Below are 12286 nucleotides of genomic sequence, written 5' to 3'. Positions count from 1 at the left end.
ATGGACCAGGTAGTCAGGAACCAATCAACAAAACAACAGGTGTTAGTTCTTATCTATTAATCCAATCTTGAATGAAAATAGAACAAATTCCACATCAAACAGATTTAGGTTGGTTGAACAGACAATAAATAAATAAATGAAAATCAAAATGCCACTATGTGGCATTTATAAGATTCACTTCACAAAAAAGATACATAGAGATTGAAAATGAATGGCTAGAGAAAGATTTAACCTGGCAAATGGAAACAAAAACCAAGCAGGTATAGATATCCTTGTATTAGATAAAACAGACTTTAAATCAGAAATTGTCAAAATAGATAAAGTAGTACATTATATTGTGACAAAGGATCGATTCAGCAAGAAGATACAACAACCAAAAACATACATTCCTAACACAAGGGTACCCAGACACAGAAGGCAAATACTACCAGACCTAACGGGACAGAGCTCAAACATAACAGTGTGTTGGGGTGGGGCAACTTTTTTAACACTCCATCTCATCAGTGGACAGATCACCTAGACAGAAAAAACCGAGACCATCAGAGCTGAAACACAATTGAGCAACTGGGGCTAACAGGCATTTACAAGACATTTCATCCAATAGCTGTATGATAAACATTCTTATTAGCAATGTGGAGCATTTGTTAGGATTGATCATGTATCAGGCCACAAATCAAGTCTCAGTAAATTTGAAACAATTTAAATTATATCTTCTCGGACCATAAAGGAATAAAACTACAAATCAACACCAAGAAGAACAATAACACTCATAAATACACAGGCATTAAACATCATGCTAATGAATGACCAATGAATCACTGGTAAAATAAAAAAGAATTAATCAAATTAACAGGAAAGTTGATAATATTGGGTATCTCCATTAAAAAAAGAAAAATGTCTCAAAAAATGAACTAATGATGCATTTTGAACACGAAAATACAAACCACACCACATTAGCAGAAGGCAAGAAATAATAAGGATCACAGCAGAATAAAACTGAAACTAAAAAAGCTCCCCAAAACTGATTTTTTTACAAGATAAAAAAATTGACTAACCTTTAACCAGACTAACAAGAATGCTCAAAAAAAAAAAAAAAAAAAAAAAATCAGAAATGAAAAAGGAGACATTGGGCCCAGCACAGTAGCCTAGTGGCTAAATCCTCACCTTGCAACTGCCAGGATCCCATATGGACGCTGGTTTGTGTCCTGGCTACTCCACTTCCCATCCAGCTCCCTGCTTGTGGCCTGGGAAAGCAGCAGAGAATGGCCCAAAGCACTGAGACCCTTTCTCTGCATGGGAGAGCTGAAGGAAGCTCTTAGCTCCTGGTTTCATATTGGCTCAGCTCCAGCCTACTGAGGCCACTTGGGAAGTGAACTAGCGAACTAAAGATCTGTCTGTCTCTCCTTCTCTCTGTAAATCTGCCTTTCCAATAAAAAAAAAATAATAAAAAATCTTTAAAAAAAAGAAAAAAGGAGACATTACAGTCAACATCATCAAAATACAATAGACTATAAGAATACCATGGGGGTCAGAGTTGTGGTGCAGTGGGTTAAGCAGCTGCCCTGACAAAACATCCTGTGAAAGCAGCAGAAGATAGTCCAAGTGCTTGGGCTCTTGCACCCATTTGGGAGACTCAGAAAAACCCCAGCCTCTTTGCTTCTGCTTGGAAGAGCTCTCGCAACTGCAGCCATTTGGGGAATTAACCAACAGATGCAAGATTTCTAACTTAGCTTTTCAAAAACAAAAACCTAAAAAAAAAAAAAAAAAAAGAAGCAAAGGAAAAACCATGAAAAATTTGTGCTAGCAAAGTGGAAATCATATGGGTAAAATTCTGGATAATAACCTGCTAAAATTAAGTCAAGAAGATGCAGAAATCTAAACAGATCCTTAACAAGCAAAGAGATTAAAGCAGTAATTAAGTTTTCCATCAAAGACATTTCTAGTACATGATTGCTTTCCTGCTGAATTTGACATTAGAAAAATTTTAAAGATGAACTAACTCCATACTTATTCAAACTGTTCCAAAATGCTCCACAGGATGGGCAGTGTCACTTGAACAACAAACCAAAGGCAGCATAAAAAGAAAACTGTAGACCCACATTGATGAGCAGATGCAAAAGCGCAACAAAATATTAACAAAATGAATCCGAAACCACATTAAAAAGATCATACATCAAGTGGGATTTCAGATTCAAGAATGGTTTGATACCTGCAGATCAACAAATATCAATTACACCAACAGAATGAAGAACCAAAACTATATGGTAACCCCAACAGAGATAGAGAAAACATTTAGTAAAAATCTGCATCCATTTATGATTGGAAAAGAAACCCTCCACAATTACGTACAGAAGAGATGTGCCTCAAAATTATAATGGCTATGTATGACAAAGCAATAGCCATTCTCACACTGAATAGAGAAAGAATTTTCACTCCGACGTGGAATAGGACAAGTATGTTCCCTTTTTAAAAAATGTATTTGGATGATTTTTTTATTAGAAAGTCAGATTTACAGGGAGGAGAGACAGAGAGAAAGATCTTCCATGGCTGGTTCACTCCCCAAGTAGCTGCAACAACCAGAGCTAAGCCAATTCAAAGCCAGGAGCCTGGAGCTTCTTCTGGGTCTCCCACGTGGGTGCAGGGTCCCAAGGCTTTGGGCCTTTCTCTACTGCTTTCCCAAGCTACAAGCAGGGAAGGGAAATGGAGAAGTCAGGATATGAACTAGCGCCCATATGGGATCCTGGCGTGTGTAAGGCAAGCATTTAGCCATTAGGTTAACCACACCGGGCCCCCCCCCTGGCTTTTTTTTTTTTTAATTTTTCACTTGAAAGAACGAGAGCGAGCGAGCGAGAGAGAGAGAGAGAGAGAGAGAGAGAGAAAGAAAGACACAGAGACAGATATCTTCCACTTGCTGGTTCATTCCCCAAATGGCCGCAATGACCAGAGCGGTGCTGAATCAAAAGGGGGAGCCAGAAGCTTCTTCCAGGTTTTCCACATGGGTGCACAGGGCCTTGGACCATCCTCCAGTGCTTTCTCAGACATTAGCAGGGAGCTGGACTGAAAGTAGAGATGCCTGGAGTAGAACCAGCAACCATGTAGGATGCCAGTACTGCAGGCAGAGGACTAGATTAGCCTGCTATGTCACTGTACCAAGCCTAAAGGTGTTAACTTTTCACCACTCTTATTCAATATATTACTGAAAGGATTAGCAAGAATATTAGGAATGGTAACGAAATAAGTGGCATCAAAATCAAAAAGCTTAGAGTTTAAAAAAAAAAAAGTTTGTAGATGACATGATGCTGTACTTGGAAGAACTTAAAAGCACTGTACCAGAAAGCTGTTAGAACTGGTTAATCCATTCATTTAAGCTACAGGTACAAAACAAAAGCAAAAAACCTCACTTTAAAAAATATGCTAACGATGAACTCACCAAAAAATTAGGAACGACATTCCATTCACGAAAGCCATACAAATACACAAAATGAAATACTTAGGAATAAATTTAACCAAAAAAGTTAAAGATCTCCTTGATGAAATTCTAAAACATTGATAAAGGAAATCATCAAGGTCACAGAAAAAAAAGGAAAAATCTTTCTTGCTCATGGAATGGAAGGCCAACATGAAAATGTCTCTAAAGCAATTTACACACTCAATGCAATCTGTGTCTAAGGCAAAATTTATTTTTCCATAAATCATTTCAAAAAGTGTATCTGGGCAAGAGTCAAGATGTCGTCCAGATAAAAAAATCTACCATTACTTCTTCCCACCCCTGGTTATGTAGTAAAGTATAAGTCCTGGAAATCAGAGCAAACGTCAGCATTTAAGGAAGAACCACCAAAGTATTAGATTATTTAAAATAAATTTTAAGAGGGCCCAGCGGCGTGGCCTAGCGCCTAAAAGTCCTCGCCTTGAACACCCCGGGATCCCATATGGGCGCCGGTTCTAATCCCGGCAGCCCCACTTCCCATCCAGCTCCCTGCTTGTGGCCTGGGAAAGCAGTCCAGGACGGCCCAAAGCTTTGGGACCCTGCACCCACGTGGGAGACCCGGAAGAGGTTCCTGGTCCCGGCATCGGATTGGCGCGTACTGGCCCGTTGAGGCTCACTTGGGGAGTGAAACATCGGATGGAAGATCTTCCTCTCTGTCTCTCCTCCTCTCTGTATATCCGGCTTTCCAATAATAAAATCTTAAAAAAAAAAAAATTTTTAAGATTAATATTGCTCAAGGCAAAACAATTTAGAAGTCAGAAAATCTACCTAAAATGAGTAGTTAAAGCTGCATAACTGACACAATGGTGTGTTAGTTACGACTCACAGCAGGCCTATAATTACTACATATGGCAAACCCACTGAATACTTAATTAACAACCCTTCTGCAATTTTTAGAGGCCTGACAGATAAATATGTGCAACTTGGCATTACAATCTAGTATGTGTTAATGTTAACTCTGGACTTGGATTCTAAACAGACTCCAACTTGAACAAATACAAAAAGAATGATCACCCCATTATTATACCTATTACAATCAAAATCAATGTTTTTACATCAATGAAGAACAACACTTCAAAAAAATCGGAGAACAAGTTTCAGTTGCATTATTCTATTACCTTGGGTCTTTTTCTGTGTAAAAACGCTCATTACGCTTGTTATCACCGAAAGTGGCCCGATAAACATCCTGACAGCGAAGATTCCTCTGGAAAGTGTAAAACAGAACATCTTCATCTTCTTCATCCTTGACCCATTCTGAAAGAAAATCAAACATAGACGAATACATACAGATGAAAAGAAAAAAACAGTATATGCTAATTTAAGTGCTCAAGAGAAGAAATGTGTGCAAGTTTATCACTGAATACCCAAACACAAGTATCACACACATTTGATTTAGATGTGAACGAATGGGCTTCATAATATGTTTGTGTTCCAGAGAATAAAATACTAATGCCCCAGTTTGCAAGCAGTTATCAGTCTCAGGGTACTCAGTTTTCTAACCAAGAGTGAGACGCTCAGAATTTAGGAAAGATGTTGGTAAAGTTCCATGTGCTTTCAGATGAACTCTTTTTATATCTGCAAATTGTGACTGAGGAACTACCGGGTGACTTTGTTCCATTCCGGTATCTTTTCTGGGTGTGCTTCAAAGCCACATGATGGTATCTCAAACAACTAAATATATTTGAATTATTTATTTAATTATTTTGAGAGACACAGGGAGTGGGAGACAGAAGCGGGAACTCCCATATACAGCTTCACTGCCTGTGATGGTCAGGGCTGCAAACAAAGCAGCCAGAAACTTGATTCAGGCTCTTTTGCAGGTGGCAGAAGTCAGCTTCTTGAGCTGCTGTCTCCCACGGTTTGCACTGGAGGCAAGCTATAATCAGGAGTAGAATGAGACTCAAACTAGGTACTTCGGAAAGGCATGTAAGCATTCCAATCAGTGGCTAAACTGCTACATGAAACCCCTGCCCCTACCAAACACTTTCTAATGCTTGTTCCTGATTTCATGAAAAACATCAATGAAAGTTTTCCCACCGTTGCAGCATGACTGCCACCTGGCTGACAGTGACTGTAAGCCATCACTGTGGAGTACAACATGCATCCTGATTTCATAGGCTCGAGTGTACAAAATACAGGTGCTAGGAACCATGCAATAAGGTGTAACCTGAATTCATCCCCAGAACACTTCAACAATGGGGGAAGAATGGCACAAAACAGAAAGGGAGAATAATGGATATGGGTATATTACTCAATCACAAATGCTAAAAGTTAAAGCTTGTTTTATTCTTAAAAATGTTATGGCTTCTACTGATGAGTTACTTTAGCATGTTCCAAGTGCCTTGATTTGGGGCAATTTCCAGTGTTCATACTATAAGATAACATGGAATTTTAAAAAAATATATATTCAATTCTAAAGTTGCATAAATACTAAGATACAGATGTGAAAAATCTATTCTAAACAAAAATGACTATTATCTCAAAATACAACATACAACTGCGCTCTGAGTGCAACTCTTCTAAAAACATGTATACTATTTGAAAATCACTCATTTAAGTATATAATTAAAGCAGAGATCTTCTGAATAAGAGGCAAACAGAAAAATAAGGAGTTCATTTGTATAAATAAATCAGCTACTCATTATCTCCTACCTCATTCATTCATTCATATGAGCATAAACAGGTTCAGAAGTTTGGGCAGTTCTCCCAGTGCTATCTTGCAAACATACACACTATTTTTGTTGGTGGCTTACCAAAACTGGACACATTTGGGAAAGAAGCTTCCATTACAGGCTGATCAGTGAGCTTCACAACCACACAGGTAGATGCTTCAGAACCCTCAGTTCTTATCTTGGCAGCCACATATTTCTCATCTGGAGCAACCCTGATACAATCAATGAAGGGCTGGTCTAGTTTAAGTTCCTCCAAATTGAATAAAACTTCGTAATTCTCATTGTCTGCTGTATAAAGAAAAGAACCAAAAAAATAACTTCATAAGTTAACAGCTTTAAAAGTTCTAAGAACAGCATTTTTTAAAAAAGATTTACTTATTTTTATCGGAAAGTCAGATTTACAGAGAGAGACAGAAAGAAAGATTCTCCATCTGCCGGTTCATTCCCCAAATGGAGCTGAGCCAATCTGAAGTCAGGAGTTTTTTCTGGGTCTCCAAAATGGGTCAGGGTCCCAATGCCTTGGGCCATCCTTGACGGCTTTCCCAGGCCACAAGCAGGGAGCCAGAAGGGAAGTGGAGCAGCTGGGATACGAACCTGCACCCATAAGAGATCCCAGAGCATGCAAGGCGAGGACTTTAGCTAGTAGGGCCACTGCACCGGGCCCAACAGCAATGTTTTAAATCAACAGTTCTCCTGAATATGCCATTTTCTGGTTTCCTTCATTTCTGATGGCAACTTGCACATGAACTGAACTGATTATTTAATATTACCCTATGTTATTCATTATTCTATGCACCAACATGAGCTATTATTCATTATTGTTACAGTCTAGTGTTTATAGATCTTACGCAACCTAGAGAGAATAAACATCAGATGATGTATATGAAGTACCTGATACATAGCAGATGGTCATCAAATGCCCAGTTCTATTTCCATTTTCCCTCCCAAAGCTTATGATTATAGTTGTTGTTAAATCTATCTTAGCAAACTCAGATGTTAAAGAAAGTGATTTAATAAAAAGGTAGTTGAGAAACCACTTACAGAACCTTATTTATACCGGAAGAATGTGAAACTTCCTGGTAAAAAAAATGTGAAACTTGAAAAATTAGAGCATGCTAACAGCAACAGTGTGTTGTACCTTCTTCATCTTTGGAACGAACCAAGCAGCAGCCTTCTTGATAATACACAAAACCGCCATGTTTAATCTGAAAATGAGAAGAAAAGGTGTATTTAGTATTTTAACCTTTTAGTGGGATTTGTTATAACAGGTAGATTTGTTGATGTCTATGAACATGTATGCACCATAAAATAGATCTCCTTTTACAACATCACTGCTAAATCATTCCCATATGCTCACAATCCTTGCCTCTCCTAGATGCAAGAGGCAGTAAAAAAGTGTTATGAAGCATGTTAGTTCTCATGTCTTCAGACACAGGTTTGGAATTCCTGGTATCTATATAGTAGGAATCAACTGTCAGAGACCAACTGGCATCCTTAAGAAAATCCCAAATGAGGCAGATGAGAAAACTGGCTTACACATCCTGAAAACTTTTCTTTTAAAATCTCTTGTCGCCACCACATGTGCATAGTCTAGACTTGATGTTACACACAAGCTCTTATTCTTGGGGATAACAAATATAGCAGTTTGAAATGGAGAGAATGAATTACCAACAAGTACTACTCTTTTCCAACACCTCAATATTACCTGAATTATTAATTCAGGTGGTTGAAAACACATTATTTACTGTTAGTGGCATTGATTTGAATCTAGAATTCCTGATTTTTAACCCACTACTATTTCCACTCTGGTGTATCTATTGTTTTCATTTATAATCTATGGTTCTATTTTTCAATCTTACTGAAAAATTTGATGTGCACTTAATCTATGATAACCACTAAATGCAGTTTTCATGTTATTACTCCAAAATACACTTCCTTTTACTAAAAAAAAGTAGATGAGCACATTTTAAAAATGAAAATGTAAATTTCATTTAAACTTTTTGGAATAAACTGTACAGTTTTTAATCAGAAATAACTGATGTTTTGAAAGCTTGAACTTTAACAGTGCTTGGAAGTTCACCTTAGTTTTTACCATTAAATTTGAGTATCACATTATGCTTATTAAGTTTTGTAGCTTTACCTGAAAGGTCAAAAGAGGTATTGTTTTGCAGGTGGGCTTATGTGTATGAATCACAAGATACCTGATTTGCCTCTTAACTGATAATGTGAATTAAAAAAAAAAAAAAGAAGAAGAAGACACGGTATATCCTACCTCTGGATTGACAATCTCGTATTCTTCCTGTGGCTGTGTTTCTAATTTTGTTCTCACTTTCTCAAAAGCATCCATGTTTTCTGACAGGGATTTTTTGTTTTCTTCTTTAATAGGCAGATGATCCTAGAAGAAGTTTTACTGGTATGATTACAATATTTCAAACTGGGACAAGTGACACCTTTGCTTTTAAAAATTAATTTACCTTTCTTTCATGCAAAGATTACAATGTTAGGCCTATACCTGCATACTAACATGCATTTTGCAGGTCTTAAATATTCTTTCCTATCAATAAAATGACTTTTTTCAATAAAAAAAGAGATTTGACACTAATATTATTCTCCTATATTTTATATTAAGCCATTTATATTAAAATAATTCTTAAAATGTATAAGCATTAAGAATGTTCAGAAGAAATACTGTGAGAAAGATTTATATTCACTTATAAAAAAGAGGAAAGCCCACGCACTTTCAAATATTTAATAGTCAGAAATGAAAGGCAGGGGAAAAATCCACTTGGTTTTATAAATAATGGATTACCTCTTAAGAGAAGTACCAAAGGGACAAGACGACATAATCTTTACTAACAAATGTAAAGTTATTCAGTCAGAATACAGGAAATTAGTATGTGTTAATTAATCATAATTTCTCTTCCGATGGCAATAACTCCTCAAACAGAACTGATAAACATGAATTTCACCTTGAGCGAAAATTCACTTTATGAAAACAGGGGAAAATAATGAACAGTGAACATGAACACAGATACAGAGTGTGAAATAAGCACTAATTGTGCCTTATTTGGAGTATCTAAAAGTTGAGTGCTGTCATTGGTCTATAATAAGCAAATATCCTGTGAACGATTAAATTTAGACAAGCCAAATCCTCAACCGTCAAATAGAAAAAGATGTTCAATAATTCACATTGTAAGCAAACAAATTCTGGCCAGGATTTTTTAACTTCAGCTCTCTGCCAGAGATGACAACTGCACAGTGATCTGTGCCAGAAGGGGAACCAAGTCTTTGGTGAGAACCTCCAACAGCTGCTAAATATTTATTACACAAGGACATGCACAATACTGTATTTGTGCTGTTATGAATGAAAGCTACAAGTACAGTTTATAATAATAGAGTTTATGGCCTAAAATCAAATGCAAGATAAACAAAATCACAACAAACAAGATGGAAAATCATTTTCATGAGTGTTTCCTTTTTTGTTTTTGATTATATAATTTGTGTTAGGCTCATATCAGTAATAATGGTCCACCATGATAGTCTCAATGATTTAACCAATACTTATAACAACATGCATGGGTACTTCGAAAAGTTCATGGAAAAGTGATATTAGGTAAATTTATCTTGGTATTAACAGCTCCGAAACTGGAGGCTTAAATGTTTACTTTTTATTTCTTAATTTTTTTTAAGATTTATTTTTATTACAAAGTCAGATATACAGAGAGGAGGAGAGATAGAGAGAAGAACTTCAGTCCGATGATTCACTCCCCAAGTGAGTGCAACAGCCAGTGCCATGCCGATCCAAAGCTGGGAACCAGGAATCTCTTCCAGGTCTCCCATGCGGGTGCAGTGTCCCAAAGCTTTGGGCCGTCCTCGACTGCTTTCCCAGGCCACAAGCAGGGAGCTGGATGAGAAGTGGAGCTGCCGGGATTAGAACCGGCGCCCATATGGGATCCCGGGGTGTTCAAGGCGAGGACTTTTAGGCGCTAGGCCACGCTGCAGGGACCTACTTTTTAGTTTTATTTATTTATTATTATTATTTTTAGTATTTCTATAAAATCCATGGTTGATATTTAGGGCAGTAAATTAAAATATCTGTCTCAATATTACAAAAATTACCTATCCCTAAAATCACCTAAAACAAACCGTGCATTTTAAATAAGGTAACTAAAAATCAATCCTGCAATTATCATCCAGTAATAAGAGATGTATTTTATTTTTGGCTAAGTTGTCTGTGCCCTACAATCCCCACTAAATCTTTGAGGGAGAGCCAGCAGAGCTAAGAAAAGTACCTCACTCTATTCGCTGCAGCTTCTATGACATTTTGCTAGATCACGGAACAGGGGTCTGTCCCCATTCTTATTGGGAACTATGACCAACAAAAAACTAAAAACAACAGATTTGGGACTCAGGCTTCTCTTAATCTGTCTTCTTAACTTTTCTGTGTAATATATTCTGGTCAACTGAATTTCTGTGAACCAAAATAATTCATAAACCAGCAGATTTTTGAGTGTCTCAGTAAAATAATAGTGGTAATTCACACATTTATAAATAATTCCTGCAAAGTAATTACTCCCGTAGACACTGAGATTTTATGGTATCCATAAGCTATTCCAAGCTGGTTTTTGATTTTGTTCTTTTCCAACATTTTTGTTGTTGTTATTTTATGATACAGTTCCACAGGTTCTGAGATTTCCCTAACTCTCTCCCTAAGTCCCTCCCCTACTGTCCCAACATCTTGTGACACTTAATGTTTTTTCACTTTCAGCTAGCATCATCATGAAGGTGCACATCTAAAGATAGCTATTTCAGCTATGAATCTTAATACTTCAAAGGTTGAGCTGTTTTAAGGGCACTTCTGTGGGGCCAGTGCTATGGCACAGTAGGGTCAGTATCCTCCTATCATGTTGGCATCCCATATGGACATGTTTTGAGTCCTGGCTGCTCCACTTCCACGTTAGCTCCTAACTAATATACCTGGTAAAGTAGCTAAAAATTGCCTAAGTTCTTGGTTCCCTGCACCCATGTTGGAGACCCAAAGCAGCTCCCTGCTCCTAGTTTAGGACTGGTTCAACCCTGGCCATTGTGGCCAACTGGGGAGCCAACAAGATCTCTATGTCTTTCTTCTTTCCTCAAATCTGTCTTTGAGATGAAATGAATATTTTTTTAAAGCAAAAATATACATATTTTGAAAGGGCACATATGTACCAAGTGGAGGTAGAACTAAGAAAGGCTCCAGCTTTAAATATTGAGACTACACGTGCTTTCACTCCATAAGTAAAAAAAAAGGAGCACGTCTTCTCACCTTCCAATTGGTTCATTACAAAGCTATTCTAACAAAAATACTTGTATAAAATAGGATAATGAAATGTGTAACTTAATTATGATAAAAATGCTGAAATTTGCAGACAGAAAACAAAAGTAAATTAGATCTTTGAGCCTTAAAATGATGGTATCATTGCTAATTCTACAGTAGAGTACGACAGTATAACCTTGTGCCAGAAAGCAAAGATGTTCTTCAAGGCTAAGCAGATGTGGTAAAATGATACAAAGCTAAATCCTGGATAATCTGAGAATTATACAGAACAATGACTAACTAGTTATAACATATGAGGGAGAAGATTCACAAGTAGAAAAACTAAACAATTGAAGGGGAGGCAATCCTTCCAAACTCTTTCTATGAAGCAAACATCACCTTAATACCAAAGCCAGACAGAGACACAACAGAGAAAGAAAGCTATAGACCGATATCTATGATGAACTTTGATGTTGAAATCCTCAACAAAATACCAGCCAACAGAATACAAAAGTACATCAGACAGATCACTGGACCAGATGGGGTTTATTTCTAGCATTCAGGGATGGTTTAATATATGCGCATTTGTAAACGTGATACACATCAAAAAACTGAAGAACAAAAATTATATGATAGTCTCAATCAATGCAGAAAAAGCATGTGCTAAAATCCAACATTCCTTCATGCCAAAAACTCTAAGCAAGGTAGGCATAGAAGGAACACACCATGACACAATCAAAGGAACTTACGAAAAATCCAATGCCAGCATCATACTGAACGGGGAAAGACTGGAAACGTTCCAACTAAGATGTGGAATTAGACAGGGATGCC

General features: G+C 37.2%; 2 protein-coding genes across 3 annotated transcripts in view; one reads left to right on the top strand and one right to left on the bottom strand.

Annotated features, from left to right (window-relative positions):
- Window positions 1-12286, bottom strand: part of PREPL (prolyl endopeptidase like) — a 50742-nt gene that overhangs the window by 23457 nt on the left and 14999 nt on the right. For both annotated transcript variants that reach the window (XM_004582776.3, XM_058667996.1), the window contains exons 2-5: window positions 8432-8554; window positions 7298-7364; window positions 6241-6447; window positions 4606-4741 (exon numbers count right to left, since the gene is read on the bottom strand). In XM_004582776.3, the coding sequence (XP_004582833.2) occupies window positions 4606-4741; window positions 6241-6447; window positions 7298-7364; window positions 8432-8554 (533 nt within the window). The remainder of the gene's footprint in view (window positions 1-4605; window positions 4742-6240; window positions 6448-7297; window positions 7365-8431; window positions 8555-12286) is intronic.
- The window catches only part of CAMKMT (calmodulin-lysine N-methyltransferase), a 396457-nt gene continuing 392602 nt past the window's right edge, over window positions 8432-12286 (top strand). The window contains exon 1 of the mRNA XM_004582906.3: window positions 8432-8563. The gene's annotated coding sequence lies outside the window, so the exon portion shown is untranslated. The remainder of the gene's footprint in view (window positions 8564-12286) is intronic.

This window comes from Ochotona princeps, chromosome 8 (assembly GCF_030435755.1).
Source record: "Ochotona princeps isolate mOchPri1 chromosome 8, mOchPri1.hap1, whole genome shotgun sequence".
NCBI classification, from domain to species: Eukaryota; Metazoa; Chordata; class Mammalia; order Lagomorpha; family Ochotonidae; genus Ochotona; species Ochotona princeps.
Note: the sequence above shows the minus strand (reverse complement) of the source record. Positions and strands in the feature narration are given on the sequence as shown.